The following is a 26,352-nucleotide window of genomic DNA, read 5'->3' on the forward strand; positions in this document are numbered from 1 at the left end:
GGTCTAGTGGAGGAACAGACATTCAAGCCTCTGGTTTCAGTGCTATGGGAGAGGAGCTGAGACATGTCCTGAGTGCAGCAGATCCCATTTCAGAGGTGGGGGAGGGCGGGGGGTGGGGGAGGCAGAGGATGAGGGCTCAGCTGCCAACCCAGCTCTAGTTTCCACCTCACCAATGGCACAGATCCCAAGGGTCACATCCTGAGAGATGGAGAGGAAACACCTGCAGAAATTCCCCTGGTACAAAAACTTGTCTGACCTTGCTGTGTGTCCGTGTTGGTACTGGGGTTGGGGGGAGAATTCTCCCAGTCTGAGGAAGCGTGGGAACCTGCCCCAGGATGCTCTGGACATCTGGGGGCAGGAAGGTGCCAGGCCCCACGGCATCTGGAGTGGGTGCTTGGCTTTGCCCACCCCATGGCCTCAGTTGTGGTCCAGGGGGGACCCCACCCGGGGCCAAGACGGCAAGTTCCACCAGGCAGGCAGGCAGGCCAGGCTGTGCTGCGCGGGGTGAGGATGCGGCCACTGTCCGCTCAGCTCAACATGCTGGTCTCCCCAGTAAACTTCCAGCTTTCTGGGAACAGGACGCTGCCGTTTATCACCAGGAAAATGCAGGGGGTGCGGGGTGCACAGGCTGTTCCTGAGCCGGCAGGAAGGGTGGGGCTGATTTGGATGGAGAGTCCTCTCTGTCGTCTGCCCTCTGCCCGTAGTCGTGGAAGCCCAGGGGGCCAGCTAGGCCCAGGGCCTTCCCTACGAGCCACCTACCCTGGGTCTGTCACACCCTCAAGTGAGGCCGTACAACTGTTGGGGTAGATGAAGTCAGGGAGGAGTCCCCTTCGCCAGGGCAGCCCCCTGAGGGAAAGGGGATCCCACATCCAAAACCTGCCTGTTTCTCCTCAGCCCTTCCCGTCCTCTCACCCTTCACTCTGGCCGACTCAGTCCAGGCCTCCTCACCTCCTGGGCCAATTCCTACACCAGCACCCACGCCCCACTGCTGCTAAACTGGTCTTTCCTAAACTCCTGACTGAACGTGACCGTCCCTTGCTCAAAACCCCTCAACAGCTCCCCACTGCCAGCAGAATGAAATCCCGACGCCTTTGCTGTGGCACAGGGGACCTTCGAGGTCTGGCCCCTGACCCACCACCTGACTGCCCTGAGCCCCCCGAAGGCCCTGGCGAGCCATGCTCCTGCCCCGCCTCCTTGCCGTGGGTTCCCTTAGCCAGGAAAGCGGGCCCTCCCTTCCGCTTTCTCCTCTGCTTCTTTTGCTGAACCCCAGTTCACTACGTACGTGATGCCGTTTGTGTTGTGGCAACTCCGTTCTCCTGTGTGAGGACCAAGTTGGGTCTGGAGCATCTAACAGAACTGATGGTGGCCAGACTAGAGAAGGGGGATCCCAACTTTCTGCTTGACTCTCTTTCATACTATTTGAATACTATCTTTGTAAAGAAGAAAAAGAAAAGCACTTTTTCTTTTTAAAAGAACAAAAGAAACGAACTTCACAAACCCTCAGCTGATGCCACCTCCTCCGGGAGCTCCCCTGGCCCTTCCTTCCTTCTTCATGGCACAGACCGCCCTGACCCAGGGCCATCTGTGCACCTGTCCCTGTCCCACCCCAGACATTGAGCCCCTCATGTGGCCCTCACCACAACTCTGGTAGGCCACGTCAACACAGGGATCACTGGCCCATTTTACAGACAAGAAAGCTGAAGCTCAGAGAAGTGAAGCAACTTCCCTGAGTCACACAGCGGATCTGGGGCCAGGCGGAGGCTGCTCCTGAACTCTTTCCCCCGCCCCACGCTGCTTCTGAAATGGGACTTCCACAGGCCTGGCCTTGCTTTCTCAAAGGCTGGGAGCACCGTGTGCAGTGCTGCCGCCCAAGGATGGGAACAGCAGGGCCAGAGAGAAAGAGGCAGGACTGTCCCCAGTGCCCAGGCAGGGCAGCCCGGACAGGCCAGTAAGGCTGCTGACCAAACACTCTCAGCACGGCAGGGATGGGTGAATGAGGCCAGCACCCAGGACGCACCCTACAGGCACCTGGTCTTCTCAGGTCTGCAGAGAACCCTGGACTGGGGAGGGTGACAGGGTCCCACCTGACCTGAGCTTTTACCACCCTGGACAGGGGGGCAGGAGGGCAGACTCTGGAGCCCTGGGCCCTGGAATCTCAGAAAGGATGGGAGTGAGTAGGGACCCAGGCACTCAGCTGATGATGGAGACAGAAATAGCCTCCCCAGAAGCAGCCTTCTAGGTCCCTCATGGTGGCCCCCAAAGGGCTTTCTGCTCTTCCGGGCCCTGCGGGGGAGACCAGGGCTCAGCCGGCTGCTCTGGGAGCCTGTGAGGGGCCAGCCTCTGCTCCCTGCCTAGGAGAGGGCTCCCCGCAGCAGTCTCTCCCTGCGCCGCCCTGGCCCTGAGGAGCCGAGCGGGAGCGGCTCTGGGAGCACGGGGACCAGGACTGAGCAGGCGAGCCCGTCAGACAGGCGGTCTCTGTGCCAGCCCTGTCGGGAAGAGTGGCTGCAGGGGGAAAGTGGAGGGGCTTGTGAGCTGCTCCAAGACCTCAGAAACCCAGCAACGAAGCCCAACTGGGCAGCAAGCACCAGCTCATCCACCTGAGGTCTGCCCTCCTAGGGCCCCAGGATAGCACAGCCCCACAGAAGGTGTCACCCCTCACCCCCGACTGAGCACTGAAGGCCCCCCTCAGGCCCCGGGTACCAAGAAGCTTCTTGAAGGGCATCCTAAGGGTCCCATGCAACCCTGTCCTCCGGCGAGGATTTGGGGACGGATGTTGCCACAGCAGCAAAGCAAAGCCGCCATGGGGTGAATGGCGAGTGGGAACCAGAGGAGCCAGGGCGACACAGCCCTTCTTACCTCTCCAGCCTCCTCTCACCACATCCCTACTTCCCTCCTCACTCCCCCGAAAGTTCTCCCTGTTCTTTCCACGCATGGGGCTTTCACTCACAGCCTGAGCACATCACTCCTTCTATCTGGAACAGTCTTTCCTGTGTCTCCTCGCTTTCCCACTCATTTGGCAGGTCTCACCCTGGATGTCAGTTCCTCCAGGAAGCCTTCCCCACTCCGCCCTCCTCCAGTCTGGGTTAGATCCCCTGCCCCTCTAGTAGGACTTCCAGGGCGTCCTACTCTCTCCTCCAGCCCTCACTCTTGGTGGTAACTGCTGCCTTACTCACCTGCCATGCCTTCCAGAGGGCAGGACCCAGGTCCACCTTGCTCAGCGCTGGGGCCCATGCCCCAAGCCCAGTGATGGACCCTGAGCACGTTCTCAGTAAATATTTGTCAAACGAATGAATGAACAAATACACGCACAAATAAAAGCCACTCCTAAACGCAAAGGGAAGGAGTTCTCCTCCCAGCCCTGGCATTTCTCCCAAGAAGCTGCTTTTGCACTGACCCTGTGTGTGTATGTGTATTTTGTGTGTGTGTGTGTGTGTGTGTGTGTGTGTGTGTGTGTGTGTGTGTGTCCATGCATGCCGAGGGTGCTCACCTCTTGCTCAACTCCTTCAGGGCTCCGCTTCGGCACAGGCCCAGGTAATCCCCCAGGAGCTTCAGCTGTTCCCGGCTCCTACCGATGAGGTGCATCCGCTCCACGTGCTCGTACAGAGACGCGTTCACCAGCTGCAGGTTGATGAGGGGCTGGGCCCGGATCTGCGTCAGGAACTTCAGGGCCTGCCTGCAGACCTGGGGACACCACCAGGCAGCGAGGGTGAGACAGGAGGGCCGTTTGGTGAGCACCTGAGGGCCAGGCACTGTGTTACCTACTCACTCGCTCACCCCTCCAACCACCTGCCGAGGGAAGTGGTACCTTCTTCATTTTACGGATGAGGAAACTGAGGTTCGGAGAGAGGAAGTGACTTGGCCAAGGTCCACGGCTCGTACAAGTCATGATGTGAACCCAGTCTATCTGACTTCCAAACCCACTCTTCCCCCTTGACACCAGCTGCTGCCCCTCCTGGCAGTGCTGGGACGGAGGAGGGGCTGCTCCGGTCAACGCGCCTCTCCTCCTGGGCCTCACAGATCCTTCCCACTATTTCCTGTCGTCCCTGCCCCCATTTTCCTGCCGAAGGGAAACAGGCAATACCCCGGGCCGACTCAGGAACCAGGTGACAGGTCTGAGTCAGGCTCCAACCACAGGAAGCTACGGATCAGACACAGCTTAACTAGAGGTTTCCTGAGCTCCCTCCACCCCTGCCAGCAGCACCAACCAGGGCCCCCCAAGTCTCCATGTGGATTTGAGTGATCAGTCTGGGCCTCTCCCACGTGATAGGACTTTGAAGGTTCTACCCGCAGCCCTGACCCTGATGCCAAAGCCAACTACTGAGCACCTACTATTTGCCAGACACTGGGCTAAGGACCTCGACCACATCCTCACAACAACCCAAAAGGGAAGGTGTCATCATCCCCATTTTACACATGAGGAAACTGAGACTCAGAGAAGCTAAAGTGGCTTACCCAAGCCACCAGAAGAAAGCAGAGCCCAGGTCTAAACCGAGGTGTTGTCTCTGCACACTTGGCTGCCTCACGTGCTGAAGAGAAGCCCCTCTCCCCTGCAGTCTCCTCCTTGCCGTGATAAGGATGGAGGAGCTGAGATGTTCTCCACCGTCAACCACCCTGCAGCGCTTACGAGTCGGGCTTTGGCTCCTGGTTCACCCCTTCCCAGCTGTATGGCCTTATGAAACTTACTTAACCTCTCTGTGACTCAGTTTCCTCATCTGTAAAATGGGGAAAATAAAACCTACCTCCCACCTACCGCATGGGATAATTTTGAGCTTAGATGAAAAGAAAATCCATGTAAGCATATCCTCAGTAAAGGGGAGCTGCCATCAGACTCTGTGAGTGCCTGTGTGGTCCAGGTGTCTGTCCCCTGGCTCAGGGGGATGTAATAGGGCCCTCAGGAGACTGTTAGGCTGGGGGCTGCTCCACCAGCTTCACCAGCATCTCTCGCATCCCCCAGCAGCTGACAACTCCATCTTTTCCCACTTCCCAGAGCCCTGAGGAACCAGCCCCCAGCCAATAGGCAGCCCACGGGCAAAAGCCTGGTGAGTCCGTGACTCAGGTCAAACTGCTGTTCCCCAGCCCTTCCGACAACTCAGTCCCAGGCTTCCGGGGAGGCTCAGATGAAATACCACACAGGAATGCGCACCGAAAACTGCCAAGTGCTGCCGACAGGCATGGGCTTCGAGCTCCCCAGGGACTGTTCCTCCCCCGTGGGTGTGGAGGAGACAGACAAAGAGAGAAGCCCCAGGCCTGGGCTGACATCCTGCCAAGTAGTGCCAGCCGGACCTCGCACAAGTGGGTCAGCCAGAGTGGTAACAGTGGACAAAGGGCCCCTAACCCGCCAATCAGCCACTTTCTAGTGTGAATTTTCGTGTCCTTCCCAGGCCCGGGATCTTTGAGAGAGCTGGATATTTCCTGACCTCAGGCACACTAAGGGAAGTGTTATAATTCTCCAGTTGGAAAGAGGAAGTGGCACCAAAATTACAGGAGTGAAAAGAAGATGGCTCAACAGAGGTATCTGGGTGCTGTAAATAGTGAGGGTGTTTTATGGCCAGAGGGTTCTTTGCATTTGTGGTGATCTTGAGGTTTAATTTTCTCCATGTAGTTAGTTAAATACTTAACATTGAGGGCAGGGGTGGGGATGAGGTAACCAATAAAAAAGCCAAAGTGAAGCTAATGTCTTTGGGAGGTTCTCACCCCCAGGGGGGTGGAGGTCAGGGTGGTACAGGCCCTGAGAATCATGTTCCCTGGACTCTGATGGGGACACGTGAAGACACCTCCACACAGTGAGGCGGCACGGCCGGCAGGCCTGGGTCTTGAGAGAAGCAACCAACCTCTTCCCGGTGTTTCTGTGTCTTGTCTTAGCAGAAATCTGTGCCTTTGGAAGAAAGCCAAGTTTGCACTCCTTGAGGCAGACCCTCAAGCAAATTAGGGGCAGAAGGTGAGGCCTCAGGGCACTAATGTAAGGCACCATCTAAGTGACTGGTGGGTACTGTCTCTTTTAGTCCTCACACAGCCTGGGGACAGACGCTGTTATTAATCCCCCTTTACAGACGAGGAAACTGAAGTTAAATAGTTTGTTCATGGTAACACAGCTATGTAAGTGGGTAAGCTCAGCTGAAGAAGAGGAAAATCTGAAAGATCATAGAATACATCTTATGCAGAAGCATTTGGTGAACATAAAAAAGTACCCAAGATGTAATACTAACTAAACAAAGCATGTTATAAAGCAGTATGAGTCCAGTATGATCCCAAACTTTATAAAAAGTAGATGCAGGAGCTTGTATTCTTGGGGGTGGGGAAGAAAGGCTAAACAACCGAATAAAGATGATTTTCAACGGTGAGAAAAAAAAAAAAGTAGATGCATATGTAAAAAAAAAAAAATGCACGGAAAAATGCTCCCAGGGGAAGTGCAGCCAGCTGGCTAGCCCATTCATCCACCTACCCACCCATCCATCAACCCACTCATCCTTCCATCCACTCATCCACATCTATCCACCGATCTACCCATCCATCCATGCACGCATCTACCCACCTAACCCATCCACCCAGCCATCTATATCTAATCTATCCTGTCTATCATTTCCATCTACGTATCTAGTTGTTGGTGCTTTAAACAGTTTTATCTGTATCCATGGGGAGCTGCAGCAAACCATCCTCAGATTCCCACCTGAGGACAAAGGTAGGCACTGACAGAGCTCTGTCCAGGGGCTGGAGACCAGCACCCAGTTACTTTCTTGGTCAACTCCCCCACATCATGGGGCCTGAACTAGTGACCCGGGCTTCCCTAGAGCCAAACTCCCCCAAACATATGAACAGCAGCCACAAAGAGGAGCGACCCCTCCTCTGTCACTCGGCAGCCCTGTGTGGCCACGGCAGGCTGGGCTCCAGACTTACCGGGCGCTTGGTGAGGTCCCAGTTGTGGATGATCCTGGCCGGGATCACTGAGGCATCGTCTTGATGGCAGATGTCACAGTAATAGAGGCCAGAGAAGGCACAGAGCTTGGGCCGTACAAACGAGAAGCCGATCTGCCGGGAGCAGCCTGGGGAGAAGAACAGTGAGAGGGTGAGCAGCGGTGGGGATGGAGTCAGCTCCTGAACAACACGGAAGCGGCCAAGGCAGAAAGGGCCCCCTATCTAAGGAAAGTATCCATAGAAAGATTAAAAAGGAGAGTACGAAGATGAAAACCACCACCGCTCATATTCCCACCAGTCAGAATCAACCCTATTAATTAATCTTTACGACCACCGCTCATATTCCCACCAGTCAGAATCAACCCTATCAATTAATCTTTACGACAAAACACTGTTAAGAATTATCAGCGGCATTTCACAGCTGAAGAAGCTGATGCACAGAGAGGTCAGGAAACCTGCCCAGTCACACAACGATTGAGTGGCACAGCTGGAGTCAGATTTGGGTGGGGCTGGTGTACAGCCCTCATTCTCTTATGCCCAGCTGCCTCTCTTCACTGCTTGCACAACAATGCCAGCCTCCTCTAGGTCCACCCCTCCACGGCGGCCCAGAAATGGAAGCCACGGAGTCAGGGTCTCGGCAAGCAGGGCAGGGGCTGGGGACATGGGGCTGGCCACAGGGAGTGGGTGGGGAAGCCAGCCAGAGGCAGGGCTGTCTGGACATGGCCTGGTGCCAGCTGGAAGCCACAGCTGCCTGATAACCTCGGGACAGTGGTTCAGGGCCAGCTTCAGTCCCTCTGCTGGAGGGCCCTCCACAGTGGGGCGGGAAGGTGGGGGGACCGGGAGTGGGGTGCGCCCAGGGCACAGCAAAGGCCTGGCTCGAATCCTGAGCACAGGCCCTGCCTCCTACAGGGCCAGGGAAGGAGTCCCTTCCGCCTCCTGGGAACTAGAAGGACCGGTTCTTCTGCACGCTAGCTGTCTCATCCTGACCTTCACCCAAGTTTTGCAAGGTTCCAGTTCCCTACTACTTGCTATTCTGTAGGGTTATTGCAAAGTTTAAATGGAGTTTTGAAAGTGCCCTGTAAACTATGAAATACAAGGCCAGATGTCAGAGGTTGGTGTCTGCCCGGCCACCCAGCTGTGCTCGCAGGCAGAAAGGAGGCCCGAGCTCCCCAGTTTCAGTCTGGCCGGCAGGCTGGCGGGTGGCAGGCGTGGGGAGAGCCACCCACCAGCATCCACATCCCCAGCGAGGGAGCCCTCCTCCCAGCCCCGGAGGCCTGGCCTCCTCCCTGAGACTGGCACCCACGTGCTGAAGGGCAAAGTGTGAGTGTTAGGGTCTGGCAGGTGGGGGGCGAGGGGTGAGCAGCAGCTTGAAGATAGTTTCTGCAGGAAGCGCTGCTCTGCTTAGCTTCTCCATCCTCCAGGGGCACCAGCAGCAGACCACTCCCTTCTAGATGCCTGAAGCAGGCTTTCCCCTCCAGTCCCACAGGCTCCTCCCCCACGATGGGACAGCTCCTAGACCACGTGCAGCCGCAAGCCTCCCTCTGGCACACTCTGCAGCCGCAAGCCTCCCTCTGGCACACTCTGCAGCCGCAAGCCTCCCTCTGGCACACTCTGCAGCAAGGCCACCTCCTCACAGTTCACCCGGAGGGCCCAGGGTGATGGATGTGGGTGTCTGGGTTGGGGAGAAGAGCAAGAAATGGAACGTGAGCAGCAGCAGATCACGAAGCCTTGAAAGCAAGGGAGTGGAGAGGCCCTGTGAGGACCTGGAAAAGAGCACAGGTTCTGGGACCATCAAGTCCTCTGCGGGCTCCACCATCACTCGCCGTATGAACGTGGGACAGGTACTTACCAGCCCTGTGACTCAGTTTCCTCAGTTATAAATAGAGACAAATCCCTACAGGGTTGTTGTGAGGATTAAACAAGACAATCCAAATAAAGCATCTGGCCCAGTGCCCAGCACAGGATTTGATGATGCTAATGACAAAGCAGATGTACTGACTTAGAAGAATATGCATAATATATTCCTAAGTAGAAAAAAGCCAAGTTGCAGAACAATAGTTACAGCTGCGCTGTCTAAAACAGTGGCCACGAGCCACAGGTGCCCATTTACATTTAAATATATTTACATTAAAGCAAATTGAAAATTCAGTTCCTTCCACACTAGGAAGCCACATTTTAAGTACTCAGTAGGCACATGTGGCTTGTAGCGACCGCACTGGACAGCACAGATCTAGAACATTTTCATCATCACAGAAAGTTCTGTTGGACAGCTCTGAGTAGTACGAGCCCATTTTTGTAATTAAAAAAAAAAAATGTGTCCACTTGCAAAAGCATGCAAAAATTTTTTGGAAGGGTACCATGCCCCTGCTCCAAAAGAATACAATGTGATCATGGAACAGCCTCATTTGCTGCAACTTCCCCGGGGCAGGATGGGGGCACTCGTGGGGAGCAGGAAGGGGTGCAGGGCCTAGAGTAGGAAGCCCACGGCGGGCAGAGCGAGGCTAGCAGGCTGAGGGTGGCGGGACAGCGAGGCACCTGCACAGAAGCAGCCCTGGGAGTCGAGGCCTTTCTCCGTGGGGACGGCCACCAGGTACTGCAGCAGGAAGCCGTGCTCCCGCGTGGCGAACTTCAGCACCTCCTGACAGTTTTCATCCAGACTCCCACCGAGTGTCACTGCCTCCTCAGCCGTCTCTAGGTAGGACGCCAGGACCTTGCGCACCAGGTCCCTCCACAGGGCGGCCTCCTCAGCGTTCCCGGCCTGCAGCTTCAGGATGGCCTTGGCCGTGATGATTTTGAAGAAGGATGGGCCCCCAAGGCTCGTGTCCGGCAGGATATCTCGGATGGTCTCGACTCCATGGCTGTCACTTAACATCTTCTCATTGTTTCTCACGCGGAAGCACTTCAGAGACTCCAAGGACAGGGAGAAGATATAGGGCATCCAGGTCCGGTCTGTGTACAGGTACAGAAGGGATTCTTTAATAGCATCGGGCTCGGGAACCTGGGAAGAAGACCAGTCAAACTGCGGGCCCTGCGGGGTTTCAGGCTCCGAGAGCAGGTCCGGGTGGGAGGGGCGGCCACCCTGGGGGGCCTCTGGAGGGTCCTCGGGCTGGTCTGGGTACTGGATGGTCACCCACTCCTCCTCCTGCTGGGGCCGCCGGCACTTCTGCAGCGCCTCGCGCACACGGTCCAGCCAGTCCTCGGCTTCATCCCGGGACGAGGAGCGCAGGGTCAGCTTCTTGCCCGAGAAGACCAGCTCGAAGCGGCCGTCGCTGTGGGCCGGCCCCACGGACTCACAGCGCAGCAGTGAGCAGTTCTCCACGCAGGTGCGCTCCTCGCCGCTCAGGTAGAGGCGCAGCTCCAGCGGGGAGAGCTCGCAGAAGAGTTCCTTCCAGATGCCCATGGCCCCCCGCCGCTCCACCGTGCCCAGCTTCAGGAGCCCCCGGAATGGGTTAGACAGCCCTGGAGGCAGAAAGAGGTGCTTTAGACGACGGGCCTGACCCTTCAACACCCAGGAGAACCTCCGGGGCCTGAGTCCTGCCCTGGGTGCAGACGACGTGACCACCAGGAGAACACAGGCCCGCCATGGGCCAGATGGGAACATTTTTTGAGAGCCTTCATTCCATCCTCACCCCAGCTGTTGACCTTGTTCTTCAATTTCACCGAGAGAATAAAAGCACTCAAACAATCACCTCCACATGCCCCTCACTACCCCTCCCCCTTCCAGCATCTGCACCCACACTCTGACCGCCCCGTCGCCAGGGATGAGCTGACTATGCTTATGTCTGAGGCCAACCCTCCCATCTGTGCATCTGTGCAGGGGGTCCCACCACCCCCCACCTACTCAAGGACAAGGACGTCCCTCCAGCAATCCTCCCTCCCTCTCCTGCACTGCTGTTTCCTCCCTTCTCTACTGGATCATTCCCACCAGCCCACAAACACGCTGTTATTTCTCCCAGCTTTAAAAATACCTCTTGACTCCACTCGCGTCTCTAATTACCACCCTGTGTCTCTGTCTCCTTTACAGAAACTGTCTCCAGTCCCCCTGCTCCCACTCCTTCTTCACTCTGCTCCAGGCAGCCTTCTGTCCCCTCATTCCACAGAACCTGCCCTTGGGAAGGCTACCAGGCCCTCCTTGTCGCCAAGTCCAAAGGCCAATCCTTGGTCCCCATCTGGTCTGGCCCATCAGCATCACTGGACACAGCTGAGCCCCCCTTCCCTTGGCTCTTCTCGGCTGTCACTGTGCCCCCTCCTGTCTCCCAGGCTCCCCCTCCTCTCGCTGGCCTCTCGATGCTGGAGGCCCTGGGCTCAGCCCTGGATTCTCTTCTCTACTGACATCAGCTTCCTAGCTGATCTCCCCTGGTCTCAGGGTTTTATGCCAACAACTCCCCAGTTTTTATCTCCAGCCTAGACCTTGCCCTTGAACTTTAGATTCTGATCTTCAACTGCTCTGTGTATGTCTATAGGCTTCTCAAAGTTGACATGTCCAAAAATGAATTCCTGATTCTCCCACTCCAAACCCGCTTCTCTCCTGATGTTCCTCATCTCATAAAATGACAAACTTCATCCTTCCAGCTACTTGGACTAAAAACCTTGGAGTTATCCTTGATTTTCTTTCTTTCACACCCCACATCTAATCCATCAGCCAATCCTCTTGGCATATCCAGAATCTTCCTCCACTTCACACCGCCTGCACCACTACCTCAGGGGTTCAATCCACCGTCATCCCTGGCCTGGCTTATGGCCGTGGCCTCCTAACTGGTCTATGTCCCCTTGTAGCCCTTCAACAAATAAGCCAGTATGACTCCCCCTTTTAAAAGATAAGTCAGATCACGTCTCTCTGCCCCAAACCCTGCAAGGCTGCTGTCTCCCTCAGAGCAAAAGCCAATGTCCTTTCTGTGGCCCACGAGACCCTCTGTCACTCTGACCTCATCTCTAACCACCCCCCTCCCCATCTCCTCTGTTCCAGCTACTCTGGTCTCCGTTCTTTTCCTGGACACACCAAGTACATTCCCATCGCAGGGCCTTTGCACATGTTCTCCCCGCTCGAAACACAAAGATCGTCTCGTGCCTTCCTCCCTCCCTCTCCGATTTACTATTCCCCACAGAAATTATTATTACCTGCCCACACTGTACTTTTACTTGTTTATTTGCTTATTTCCGGCCTCTCACACTAGAATATAAGTCTCATGAAGATAAGGATTTTGCTTTGTTTCCTGCTGTGTCCCCAGCACCTAGAATAGTGCCTGGCACATCACAGATGCTCAGTAAGTATCTGCTGAGTGAGTGAGTGAGTGCGTGCCTACGTACCACACACAGCCCAATGCTCCCTGCTCCCTGGGGGTCAGCCATCCCCTGAACCAGGGGGTCCAAAGGACAAACATGTCTCTGTCCCAGACTAGACTAGCCTTAGAGATTTCAAACCATTGTGTAGGGTCTTCCCACCCTTCAGGATACCTGATGATGTAGGCATAACACACCTTCTCTGGTACGGTTGCAACCATCACATGGGCTGAAAGAAAAACCTAAAAGGAGGCAGCATGGAGACCAGGGCTCTGCCCAGACTCCCAGAGCCAGGGCCCCAGGAACCTGGCCAGAATTCTCCGCTGGGTCAATGCAAACAGGAAATGAGGAGAGAAAGAGACTGACTCTAGAGCACACGTGTTTGTTTGTTTGTTTCGGAGGGTTACAGAAAAATTAGGTTATGGTTATTTAATGCTTTCTGGAATTTCACAGGGTGTGGAGATCAAGGTGGCCTCACTGTAAACTGCACATAGAGGACACTGAACAAACAGCAGATCTAATAAACTCCATCAGAGCTGTTAAATAAACTAAGAGAAAGGCCTTGGGAAGGAGCAGTTGAAACACCTGGGCCTTTAAGAGGCGGGGGTTTGCTCTGGGCTACAGACAGAATCACGATGTCTGTATACTCATAAGATTATCTTATGTATCTTATGTATAATCATAAGATTTATAGGAGAGTTTCAGGGAAGATATTTTCCATTTCAATATGTGAAACAGTATTTATGTACTCTGTAGGCAGTTTTGAGCATTACTTTATTAACATTTTATGAGAGGGACTTCCTTGGTGGTCCAGTGGGTAAGACTCTGCACTCCCAATACAGGGGGCCCAGGTTTGATCCCTGGTAGGGGAACTAGATCCCACACATATGCCGCAACTAAGAGTCTGTGTGCCACAACTAAGTGTCCCCATGCTGCAACTAAGAGTTCACATGCCACACCTAAGACCCGGCCCACCCTAAATAAATAAATAAATAAATAAATAAATTAAATAAAAAGGGCTTCCTTGGTGGTGCAGTGGTTAAGAATCTGCCTGCTAATGCAGGGGACAAGGGTTCAAGCCCTGGTCCGAGAAGATCCCACATGCTGCGGAGCAACTAAGCCTGTGTGCCACAACTACTGAGCCTGCGTTCTAGAGCCTGTCAGCCATAACTACTGAAACCCATGCGCCTAGAGCCCAGGCTCCGCAACAAGAGAAGCCACCGCAATGAGAAGCCTGCACGCAGCAACGAAGACCCAACGCAGCCATAAATGAATGAATGAATGAATGAATGAATGAATAAATAAATAAATAAAAGATTTTATGAGAAAATATAGTACTCTTCCTGAAATGCTTTCCCGAATTACTCAGCAAGGGTGCTCCTTATTACATTTTGGGATGAGGTTTTCCTTGGGAGAAGACACCACCCAGTTGGTAACGGAAAAGGGGACTTTTGAACTGCTTTCTGAAAGACACTGCCCACGTGCAGTGCGGTGCCCGGAAGCCTGCAGAGTCGCCTACCCATCTGCCTGCGATGCACCACCCTGAAGTTCTTATGCTCTGGCGTCGGGGTGGCCTTGCTTCTCCTGCTTCCTGGGGAAGGCACGCAAGCTTTGTCTAAGGCCTCCATGGAACAGCTTCTTCTTGGTCCTTGCGAGAGGAGGCCAGGCCTTGGCTCTGGAGTCCCTCTGGGAGAAGCCACGGAAGCATGGGAAGGACTCTCCGCGGGCTGTTCCTGGGGAGGCCGGTAGAAGTCATCTTCTGAGATCCAGCTCGTGCTTTTCTATTGGGAAAGAAGTAAAAACAGGTTGTTTTTAAAAACATCTTTATTGAGACATGATTCACATACCATAAAATCAACGCATTAAAAGCATGTAATTCAACAGTTTTCGTGTATTCATGGAGTTGTGCAACCATCACCACAATCTACGTTTAGAACATTTTCGCTGCTCCATAAGGAAACCCCGTACTCATCAGCAGTCACTCTCTGTTTCCGCTCAACCCCTACAGTTCCAGGCAACCAATAACCTACTTTCTGTTTCCAGAGATTTGGCCATTTTGGACATGCATAAACGAAATCTTGTAACATGCGGTCTTTTGCAACTGGCTTCTTTTCCTTAGCATAATGTTTTCAAGGTTGATCTATGTTGTGGCATGTATCAGTACTTCATTCCTTTTTATTACCAAATAGTATTCCAACGTATGGATGTACCACATTTTGCATATCCACTCGTCAGTTGATGGACATTTGGGTTGTTTCCACTTTTTGGCAATTATGAATAATGCTGCAGGGAACCTTGACATAAAAGTTTTTCTGTGGACACTCGTCTTCTATTCCCTTGGTACATATCTAGGAGTGGAACTGATGGGTCATATGATAACTATGTCTAACTTTTGAAGAATTTCCAAACTGTTTTCCTAAGCGGCTGCACCATTTTACATTCCCACCAGCAACATATGAGGGTTCCAATTTCTCCACCACCTCTCCATCATTTGTTATTATCTGTATTTTTGATTATAGCCATCCCGTATGGCTGTAATATGAAGTGCAATCTTACGGTTTTGATTTGCATTTCTCTAACATCGAATGACACTGAGCATCTTTCCATGTGCTTATTGGTCATTTGTATATTTTCTTTGGAGAAAAGTCTATTCAAATCCTTTACCCATTTTTAAATTGGTTTATTTGTCCTTTTGTTCTTGTGTTATGGGTTGAACTGTGTTCCGCCCCCCAAAAAAAGATATGTTGAAATCCTAACCCTCAGTACCTCAGAACGTGACGTTAGGTGACAGAATGTGAAAACAGGGTTACTGCAAATGCAGTTAGTTAAGATGAGGTCATACTGGAGTAGGGTGGGCCCTTCATCCAGCGTGACTGATGTCCTTATAAAAGGAGAAAAGACACACAGAGAGAGAACACCACGCGAAGACAGAGACACAGAGGGAGGCCACCATGTGACGATGGAGGGAGGGCCTGGAATGATGCGTCTACAAGCCAGAGAATGCCCAAGATTGCTGGAGACACTACACGTTAAGAGAAAGGCGTGGAACAGATTGTTATTCAGAATCTCCAGAAGGAACCAATCCTGCCTGCATTTGGATTTGGACTTCTAGCCTTCAGAACATCAGATACAGTAGTTCCCCTTTATCTGTGGCTTCACTTTCTGTGGTTTCAGTTACCCACAGTCAACTGTGGTCCAAAAATATTAAGTGGAAAATTCCAGAAATAAACAATTCGCAAGTTTCACACTGCGCGCATTCTGAGTCGTGTGATGAAATCTTGCACCATCCTTCTCCATCCCGCCTGGGCAGTGAACCATCCCTTTGTCCAGTGTATCCCACCCATTAGTCACTTAGTAGCCCTCTTGGTTATCAGATCTCCTGTCATGGTATCACAGTGCTTGTGTTCACGGAACCCTTATTTTACTTAATAATGGCCCCAAAGCACAAGACTAGTGATGCTGGCAATTCGGATCTGCCAGAGAAGCTGTAAAGCTCTTCCTTTAAGTGAAAAGGTGAAAGTTCTCAACTTAATAAGGAAAGAAAGAAATTATATTCTGAGGTTGCTAAGATCTACGGTAAAAGAAATTATATTCTGAGGTTGCTAAGATCTATGAATCTTCTATCTGTGAGACTGTGAAGAAGGAAAAGGAAATTTGTGCCAGCTTTGCTGTCGCACCTCAAACCGCAAAAGTTATGGCCACAGCGTGTGATAAGTGCTTAAAGGCATTAAATTTGTACAATAAGATATTTTTTTGGGGGGGGCAGGCCACATTCACATAACTTTTATTACCGTATACTGTTATACTTGTTCTATTTTATTATTAGTTATTGTTGTTAATCTTTTACTGTGCCTAATTTATAAATTAAACTTTATCATTGGTATGTATGTATAGGAAAAAAATACACTATATATAGGGTTGGGTACTATCCATGGTTTCAGGCATCCACTGGGGGTCTTGGAACGTATCCACTCAGATAAAGGGGAACTACTGTAATACATTTCTGTAGTTTCAAGCCATCCATTTTACGGTCTTTTGTTATAGAAGCCCTAGGAAACAAATATAAGTTATAATGTTTTTTTTTAATATTCTGGATACTAGGCCCTTGTCAGATACATGATTTGCAAATAATTTCTCCAATTCTGTGAGCTGTCTTTTTACTTTCTTGATCGTGTCCTTTAAGGCACAAAATTTTTAAATTTTGATAAAGTCCAATTTATCTATTTTTCCTTTTGTCTCTGTGCTTTTGGTATTGCACTTAAGAAACCATTGCCTAAACCAAGGCTACGAAGATTTACTCCTATGTTTTCTGCAAAGAGGTTTACAGTTTTAGCTCTTACATTTAGGTCTACAATCAATTTTGAGTTAATTTTTTTTTTAAATGTCTTCCATTGTTTTTTTTTTTAAAAAAATTAATTAATTAATTTTTGGTTGCATTGGGTCTTCGTTGCTGTGCGCGGGTGTTCTCTAGTTGCGGCGAGCGGGGGCTACTCTTTGTTGTGGTGCGCGGGCTTCTTCTCTTGTTGCGGAGCACGGGCTCTAGGCGCATGGGCTTCAGTAGTTGTGGCACACAGGCTCAGTAGTTGTGGCTCGCGGGCTCTGGAGCTCAGGCTCAGTAGTTGTGGCGCACAGGCTTAGTTGCTCCGCGGCATGTGGAATCTTCCTGGACCAGGGCTCAAATCCATGTCCCCCGCATTGGCAGGCGGATTCTTAACCATTGCGCCACCAGGGAAGTCCTGAGTTAATTTTTGTGTATGGTGTGAGGAAGGGATCCACCTTCATTCTTTTGCATGTGGATATCCAGTTGTCCCAGCACCATTTGTTGAAGGGATGTAGAGTTTTTCAGCACTGCTTGTAGGGTTTGAGATGAGGGAGGCATGGGTGAGCAGGACCCAGAGACCTCACTAGCTCCCTCTGCCTCTGCTCCCCACTTCTGAGCAGGCCCCTTCAGCTCCAGGCAGCCAGGCCCTGCCCCTTCCCTTCTGTTGCTGTCTCTCTGAGTCTGAAGGCTCACTGGCTGAGGAAAGTGGGTGGGTCTGGGGTCAGGAGGCTTGTAGGAATGGACTCTGCCTCCTTTTCTTCACTTTTTCAAGTGCTCCCTGCCTTTCCGTGCCTAAGTGTGGAAGAGCAGAGGCGAGGAAGCTGGCTGGGCGCCTGAGTGGCTGTCTACACAGAGGAAACGAGTCACCCGAGGGGTGGGACAGCCCAGCTGTTTTGTTAAGTGCCACCAACGTCATCCTGATGTTGCTATTTCCAACGCCTAAATTAAGACTGCCCTCCCTGCTCCTGCAGACAGGGAATCGGGGAGCAGGGCTGGAGCTGCCCAGAATGGCCGGAAGGATTGGTTTGGACAGTTTAGTCCATTCAGATGCTGCCAGATTCCTTAGGCCGAGAGTGGCGAGTTCTGAGTCAGGAGCTTGGAGGTGGGCTGGGGGTGGGGGGGGCTCACAGAGCTGGGCCTCCAGAGCTTCCTCCCCAAACCCTCAGATTGGCAGGTGCTTCCTTCTGCCAGTGACAGGACAACGTGTCAATCAAGGTGACTGCTAGGGACCATTCACAACTCAGGATTCTGAACAAAGCCTGTCTAAGTCATCATGACCCAGGGGAACTCCCCAAGGAAAATGGGCTGGAAGAGCAATCACATGGCTGTCCAGGCAGCCTCCTGGAGCCTGGCACACACACCTGGGAAACCCTGCAACTTTCCAGCCCCGGATAATGGCCCTAATGGGAGAGACCACTCTCCCTTAAGACTCAGCTCAGGGGTCATCCATTGCCTTCTCCTGGAAGCTGTCCTTACTCACCCTCAGCCTACACCCCCTCCTACCCACCCCCAGCTGGGTTTGGGACCCCTTCTGGGCTCCAATGGCATTCTGTGTTTACCCCCATCCTAGCACCTACAAAGCTGTTTGGAATGGTCATTCTTCTTTGTGCCTGGCACAGAGTTATAAAAGATGAGGGAATACACCTTGACTATCCAAATATCTTTAACATAAAATAACAAGGATGGGATGAGGAAACAAGGAAGGAGACAGATGTGGATTTTGAGATGGTGTACGCTCACAGGTGAGGGCCTCTCTCTCCTTGGAGGAGAGGGAGGCTGCTAGGAAATGTTCACACCTGGTCCAGTGGCCACAGGCTGGCCACCAGGAAGTGATACTCTAGGGAAAACCTTTTGTTCTCTTAAGCAATAGAGAAAAACAGCAGGAATACTGGGGTCCTTGGAGCTTCTGCACATGGGCCTGGACTGAGCTCTGCAGCTGTGCCCCCCTCCAGGACCCCCAGTTATTACATGGAGCGGGGGAGAGGGCAGCACACCACTGTTTCCCCTGCCCCACTAAACCTTCCTGCCTCCTGCTCACTCAGGGTCCCATATCTGGCCCGTTCCCTGCCCCTTTAACAGTGGGGGGAAATCACCAATGACCAAGGATCTAAGACAGAGCAGCACCTGCCACCAGGACCCAAGACAGAAGAATGCCACTTGGAGTTACTACAGGGACCAGGACACTGTGTACAACAGCTAAATCCCAGAGAGGGGTCTGGCAGAGGAGTGAGATGTCAGGTCTCTGGACCACTTTCAAAAAATCCCTTTTGTTCAGTCTGTCCTCATTATGTCAGGCAAAGGGACTGCCTGTACCCGCTCCTGGGGGAGGGGACCACATGCCAGAGGCCAGTGGTTCATAAGGGCAGTGATTAGGGCCAAGTCTTAGAATTCAGACTGTCCTCTGGGAGTTAAACTGAGAAACCAACTCACCACCTTCCGGATGCCACATAGGCAGAGTCACCCTAGTTTCCCCACTCCTGTCCTTCCCAGCACTTATCACAAGTGTAATTATGATGCAGATAGTTAATTGTCTAACATAGTGTCTGTCCCCAAGGAGCAGAGCCTTTGTCCTGTTCCATCGCTGTACCAAGTGTAGTGCTTGGCCCATAGCTGGGGCTTTTAATTAAATTAATTAAAAACAAATTTTTAAAGAAAGATTGAATGGCTCTCGGGATTATAAAACTTGATAGTGACTCCCTCCCCCCCATAAAGTGTCAGATAAAGAGCAGTGACTAAATGACAGAAGCATAGAAAGATGAGAATCACGGGGGCAGCACAGTGACTATCTCCTGAGAAGGGAATGGATGGACCCACAGCTCCCCTCTAGAGACAGACTCTGGGAGGGGCGAGTACCCGAGGTTCTCACGCTGAACTTGGCACCCGGTGCTTCGATTCCATGGTCCCCAAGCAACCCTGCAGCAACCAGACTCCCCTGATGCCGGCCAGGAGGCGGAGGGTGACCTGGTCAGACCAACCTGCCTGCCCCAGGCACCTGGTGGAGCACTTCTCAGTGTAAACTTACAAGCTGGCGTCTCGGGATTCTCTGGACAATGTGAGAACTATTCATTGATACCTATGCTTTCCCAGGTACAGTGCTCAGAGCTGACAATATAGAAGTGAACGTGGGACTTCCCTGGTGGCGCAGTGGTTAAGACTCCACGCTCCCAATGTAGAGGCCCCGGGTTCGATCCTTGGTCGGGGAACTAGATCCCACATGCATGCTGCAACTAAGAGTTTGCATGCCACAACTAAGGATCTGGCAAGCCACAACTAAGGAGTCTGCCTGCCGCAACTAAGACCCGGTGCAACCAAATAAGTAAATAAAATGAATATTAAAAAAAAGAAGTGAACAGACACGGTCTTTCGTATCATGGAGCTAATATCCTGGACAGAAATACAGGAAATAAACACGTAGACAATGAAAGCGATAACAGAATCTAACCTAGTGATGAGTGTCATAAAGTGAAGCAGGTAAATGGGAAAGACAGTCATTGGGGATGGTGCTTTTGAAACAGGGTGGTCAGGGAAGGCTGAAACGACAGTGAGGAAAAGCAGTGAGTCGGGAAATGGTCCAGGCAGGGGGAACAGCAAATGTAAAAGCTGGGGCTGGAAGGAGCGGGCTTTGGGAGCAGGTGCACGGAGGCAGTGCGGGGGTGGAGGTCGTGGGGACCGTCAAAGCTTGGTGAGCAGAGGAGGAGTCTTGTTGACGAGGTAAGCTGTTCTGTCCATCAGCTCTAGGACCCTGATAAGATAGGACGTCGGAGCCAGCAAAGCAGAAGCCAGACCCTCAACAGGAGTGAACTCACCACAGTCAAGGCCACGCTGGGGAGCCCTGTTGCGGCCCTCAGCCACTGTCCACAAGGGACATCCCTTTCCTCTAGCTCGAGTGGGGGCTTCAGAGCCTTTCTCTTCAACCTTCGGTGTGTGCTGCTGGTTTTATAGTCACAACCTTCAGGGTCTTGTGACATTCTGGGCCTAAAGTCACCTTCAAGATAGCAAAAACTGGGGAACTCCCTGGCGGTCCAGTGGTTAGGACTCGGCGCTTTCACTACGGTGGCCCGGGTTTAATCCCTGGTCGGGGAACTAAGATCCCGCAAGCTGCAAGGCCCGGCGCCCCACCCCCCCCAAAAAAAGAGAGCAAAAACTGAGAGTCTGACCCACACTTACACAGTTCCATGATTTACACAGTCATACTCGATAAATGGTACTAAGTCAATCAGATGTCCATTTGGAAAACACCTACCTCACACCATATACAAAAACGAATCCCAGATGAATCATAAACCTAATTGTAAAAGGTAAAATACGAAAGCTTCTAGAAGAAAATACAGGGATTTCCACAGCCTTGGGGTAGACAAAGATTTTAAAAATAGACACAAAACACATTGATCGAAAACAAAAAGACTGATAAATTGAAGTTCATTAAAGCTAAGAACTTCTGGGACTTCCCTGGTGGTCCAGTGGGTAAGACTTCGAGCTCCCAATGCAGGGGGCCTGGGTTTGATCCCTGGTTGGGGAATTAGATGCTGCATGCATGCCACAACTAATAAGTCCACATGCTGCGACTAAAAATCCCACATGCCACAATGAAGACCCCACGTGCCGCAACTAAGACCTGGCGCAGCCAAAGTAAATAAACAAATAAATAATTTTTAAAAATTAAGAACTTCTGTTCAACAAAAGATACCATTAAGAGATTTAAAAGGCAGGGCTTCTCTGGTGGCGCAGTGGCAACTAAGCCCGTGCGCCACAACTACTGAGCCTGCGCATCTGGAGCCTGTGCTCCGCAACAAGAGAGGCCGCAATAGTGAGAGGCCTGCGTGCCGCGATGAAGAGTGGCCCCCGCCCGCTGCAACTAGAGAAAGCCCTTGTGCAGAAACGAAGACCCAACACAGCCAAAAATAAGTAAATAAATGAATAAATAAATAAATAAGAAAAATATGAAAAAAAAAGAGATTTAAAAGGCCAGCCATAGACTGTAAGAAGATATTTGCTATATACATATATTTTTCTCCAGTAAAAGACACATCTACAGTATATAAAGAGCCCCTACAAATCAATAAGGAAAACACATACAACTCAATTTAAGAATGAGACAATTGTAGTGAGGTGGATGGACTTAGAGTCTGTCATACAGAATGAAGTAAGTCAGAAAGAGAAAAACAAATACCGTATACTAACACGTATATATGGAATCTAAAAAAAAAGTGGTTCTGAAGAACCTAGGGGCAGGACAGGAATAAAGACGCAGACGTAGAGAATGGACTTGAGGACACGGGGAGGGGGAAGGGTAAGCTGGGACGAAGTGAGAGAGTGGCATGGACTTATAAATACTACCAAATGTAAAATAGATAGCTAGTGGGAAGCAGCCACAGAGCACAGGGAGATCAGCTTGCTGCTTTGTGACCACCTAGAGGGGTGGGATAGGGAGGGTGGGAGAGAGATGCAAGAGGGAGGAGATATGGGGATATATGTATATGTATAGCTTATTCACTTTGTTATAAAGCAGAAACTAACACACCACTGTAAAGCAATTATACTCCAATAAAGATGTTAAAAAAAAAAAAAAGAATGGGACAATGACTTTAAAGGATGCTTCCACAAAGCAAATGAAAAGGTATCAATATCATTAGTCATCAGTGAAATGCAAATTAAAACCACCGTGAGATACCACTACACACCTACTAGAGTGGCCAAAATGTAAAAGATTGATAATACCATTGACTATGATAAATAGCAATGAAAATGCTCGTATATTGCTACTGTGAGTATAAGTTAGCACAAGCACTTTAGAAAACTGTTTGGCAGTATCTATTAGAGCTAAACATATGCCTACCCAGTGACCTAGCAATTCCATTCTTAGACGTACACCCAGAAATGAGTACACAGGTTCACTGAAAGGTAAGTACAAGAATGCTCATAGCTGCTTTCTTCATAATAGCCCAAACCTGAAAACAAGCCAAACGTCTGTTAATGGGAGAATGGATAACTATGGTGTGATATATTCTTACAGTGGAATACTACAGAACAATGGAAAAGAACAAACTAGAGCTTCAGGCTACAGGTACAGATGAATCTCACAGACATAGTGTTCAGTGAAAGAAGGAAAAGAGTACATACTGTATGATTCCATCTATATGAAGTTCAACAACAGGACAAACTTTATGGACTAGAAGTCAGAATGGTGGTTTCCTCTGGAGCAGGGCAGTGAGTGGGAGAAGGCATGAGGGAAACTTCTGGTGGCTGGAAATGTTCTGTCTCTTGATCTGGATGGTGCTTACAGAGTGTATATGATATATAATTATTCACTGAGGTGTACACTGAGGCTCTGGGTACTTTAAATACACCATTCCTCAAAAAAATTTTTAAAGGGGAAAAGTGGGACAATTCAATGGGGAAATAATAGTCTTTTCAACAAATGGTGCTCATACAGCTGTATAACCACATGCAAAAAAATGAAGTTAGATCATAGATTTAAATGTAAGAGATGAAACTGTAAAATTTTTAGAACACATGGGAGTAAATCTTCATGACCTTGGATTAGGAAATGAGTACTTAGATATGACACCAAAAGCACAAGTGACAAAAGAAAAGACAGACAACAACAAGATTTAAAACTTTTATACTTCAAATGATATAATCAAGAAAGTGAAAAGACAACCCGCAGAATGGGAGAAAAATTTGCAAATCATTTATCTAATAAGGGTCTAGTGTCCAGAATATATAAAGAACTATAACTCAATTTATTAAATAACCTAATTTAAGAATGGGCAGGGACTTCCCTGGTGGCGCAGTGGATAAGACTCCACGCTCCCAATACTGGGGGCCCGGGTTTGATCCCTGGTGGGGGAACTAGATCTCACATGCACGCCACAACTAAGAGTTCACGTGCCACAACTAAGAAGCCCGCCTGCCACAACTAAGACCCAGCGCAACCAAATAAATAAATAAATAAATATTAAAAAGAAAAAAGTCTGTGACAACTGTAATCTGTTAAAAAAAAAAAAAAGAATGGGCAAATGTGTTTTTTATTTGGGGGGGGTTATTTATTTATTTATTTATTTATGGCTGTGTTGGGTCTTCGTTTCTGTGCAAGGGCTTTCTCTAGTTGCGGCAAGTGGGGGCCACTCTTCATCGCGGTGCGAGGGCCTCTCATTATCGCGGCCTCTCTTGTTGTGGAGCACAGGCTCCAGACGCGCAGGCTCAGTAATTGTGGCTCACGGGCCTAGTTGCTCCGCGGCATGTGGGATCTTCCCAGACCAGGGCTCGAACCCATGTCCCCTGCATTGGCAGGCAGATTCTCAACCACTGCGTCACCAGGGAAGCCCCTGGGCAAATGTTCTGAATGGACATTTCTCCACAGAAAACACAAAAATGGCAATAAGCATTTAGATGAAAAGATGCTCAATATCATTAGTCATCAGGGAAATGCAAATCAAAACCATAATGAGATACCACTTGTCACCCACTAGGATGGCTATAATAAAAGCAAAAACAAAAAAAAACAGACAGTAAGAACTGTTGGTGAGGATGTAGAGGAATGCACTGCTGGTTGAAATATAAAACAAAGCAGCTGCTCTTGGCAGTTCCTCAAAAGGTTAAATATAGTTACCATATGATCCCAAAATTCTACTTCAAGGTATGCATCCAAAAAAGTTAAAAACATACGTCCAAGCAAAAAATTATACATGAATGTTCATAGTAGCATTATTCATAATAGCCAAAAAGTAGGAAAAACGCCAATGTTCATTAACTTATTAATGGATAAGTAAAATGTGATACATCCATATAATGAAATCTACAATGGGATACTGCTCAGCAATGAGAAGGAATGAAGTACTGATACAGGCCACAACATGGATGAAACATTTTGCTAATTGAAAGAAGCCAATCACAAATGTCACATATTATATGATTCCATTTATGTAAAATGTCCAGAACAGGCAAATCTATAGACAAAGGAGATTAGTGGTTACCAGGGGTTGAGGGGGGTGAGGTAGGAGGGGAAAGGGACAGGAGTGATTGCTAATGGGTAGAGGGTTTCTTTTATGGGAGATGAAAATGTTTTAAAATTAGACTGTGGTGATGGTTGTACAACTCTGTGAATATACTAAAAAAATTGAATTATACACTTTAATTAGGTAAATTGTATGGTATGTGAATTATATCACAATAAAGCTGTTAAAAAAAGAGGGTGGATATGCCTCTTCTATAGTCTATTTCATGGCGCTGGCCCATCCTGAGTTATAGGATCTGGAAGCTACAGGCCAAAGGAGAGATGTGTGTGGGGAACTGAAAGAGCAAGACTATATCCCCAACACAAGCCCCAGACAGCAGCTAGGATGAGCTCTGGGTTTTATGGGTCTGTGTCCACGTGCACTCCAATTCCTACTTCTGCTTTTCACGACCCAAGAGCAAACGTGAAATGGCACAAGACCTTGGGTTCACAGCTTGACTCTTGCTTCCCGGGGCCCACAGTTCCAGCCTCTACCCTCGGGGCTCTCTCCAGGACAGACCCAGGGCTGGCTTCCTCGGGTCATCAACACACTGGATTGGCTTATTCTAGAATAGTGCTGTCCCACAGAAATACAATGCAAGCCACATAGGTCACCTTAAATGTTCTAGTAGCCACATTTTACAAAGTTAAAAAAAACAGGTGAAATTAATTTTAATAATATATTTTATTTAAAATACATATTTTAAATGTTTTCATTTTAACATGACCAATAACCAAATTATGAATGAGACATTTTACATTCTTTTTTTCCCACTAAGCCTTCAAAATCCAGTGTTTGTTTTACTCAGCTTATCTCAATTTGGACGAGCCACGTTTTAAGTGCTCCAGAGCCACATGTGGCTAGTGGCTGCCCAAGTGGACAGTGCAGTTCGAAATCTGGTTCGTGTTGCAAAATGAGTATTTTCAAAGCCTGGTGCCTTATGAAAATGTTAATTTAATAATAACAAGTACTGAGGAGGAAACCAAAGCTCAGTGAGGTGAAGTGCCTCACCTAAGGGCATAAGGGCATAACCCCTGAGTGGCAGGGGTTAAGAGAAGAGAGTCTGCAGTTGGGTGAGAATTAGCTTCTCCACAGGGTCCATGTGCAGATGACAGGAGACACCCATGGGAAGAGATGGGCGCACAGCCCGGCTCACATCCACCACTCACACCCCCAAGGAACATTAGCTCCATCATCACAATGCTATTAACACCAAACCGTGCAGGGCGAGAGGCTCAGGGGGAAAAGGCAGAGACCACTCGGGGTCACTAGCTGGAGAAACCCCACACCGCCTCTGAGACATTCACCAACACCCCCCCAAAAAAACCCAGCTTGTACCACTCACCGGACTGGTGGGTGAGGGAACCACAAGGCTCAGCCAAGGTCCATCCTCCTCCGGAGGCTTCTTCTGGCCACTTCCTTGGCCGACTGCGCTGGTCGCCTCCCTCACAGGACTAGGAGGCTGCTGGCCTGAAGTGCTCCCCGGAGGGACAGCTTGGGCACTGGCCGGCTGTGGCCAGCCCAGGGGGCCAGGTGCCTGGGAAAGCGGCTCCTGCTTGTGGTCCCCATCTCGAGTCCCAGGGGATGCTTGGGCGGGGCGGGGCTCTGCAGGTACCTCAAAGTGCAGGGGTGTGCTGGTGTCCAGGCCGCGGAGGGCGAGCAAGGCCTGCAGTGGGGGAACCTCCGTTTCTTGGCTCAGTCTGTTGGTTGGCACAGAGTTTACCTGGGCTTTGCTGAATTCCGACAACACCCTGTAAGTTTTTAAACAAAGAAACCTGTGTGACGGGGTTGTCAGCTGGAATGCCCAAGGCTAAGTGGAAAACTGCTGTTTTGTGATTGAAC

At 50.3% G+C, this 26,352-nt stretch overlaps 1 protein-coding gene across 8 annotated transcripts in view; it reads right to left on the minus strand.

The window, feature by feature from the left end:
• Positions 1–26,352, minus strand: part of PLEKHM1 (pleckstrin homology and RUN domain containing M1) — a 51,143-nt gene that overhangs the window by 4,732 nt on the left and 20,059 nt on the right. For 6 of the 8 annotated variants that reach the window (XM_082371805.1, XM_082371807.1, XM_082371808.1 and 3 more), the window contains 5 exons: positions 25,856–26,261; positions 13,712–13,973; positions 9,448–10,371; positions 6,895–7,040; positions 3,488–3,681 (listed from right to left, as the gene is read on the minus strand). In XM_082371805.1, the coding sequence (XP_082227931.1) occupies positions 3,488–3,681; positions 6,895–7,040; positions 9,448–10,371; positions 13,712–13,973; positions 25,856–26,261 (1,932 nt within the window). Of the gene's footprint in view, positions 1–3,487; positions 3,736–6,894; positions 7,041–9,447; positions 10,372–13,711; positions 13,974–25,855; positions 26,262–26,352 lie in introns of all 8 variants that reach the window. The other 2 variants (XM_082371810.1, XM_082371809.1) reach the window with 2 other exon arrangements.

The sequence above is a fragment of the Balaenoptera borealis genome (assembly GCF_965194805.1).
Source record: "Balaenoptera borealis genome assembly, chromosome: 20".
Classification (NCBI taxonomy): domain Eukaryota; kingdom Metazoa; phylum Chordata; class Mammalia; order Artiodactyla; family Balaenopteridae; genus Balaenoptera; species Balaenoptera borealis.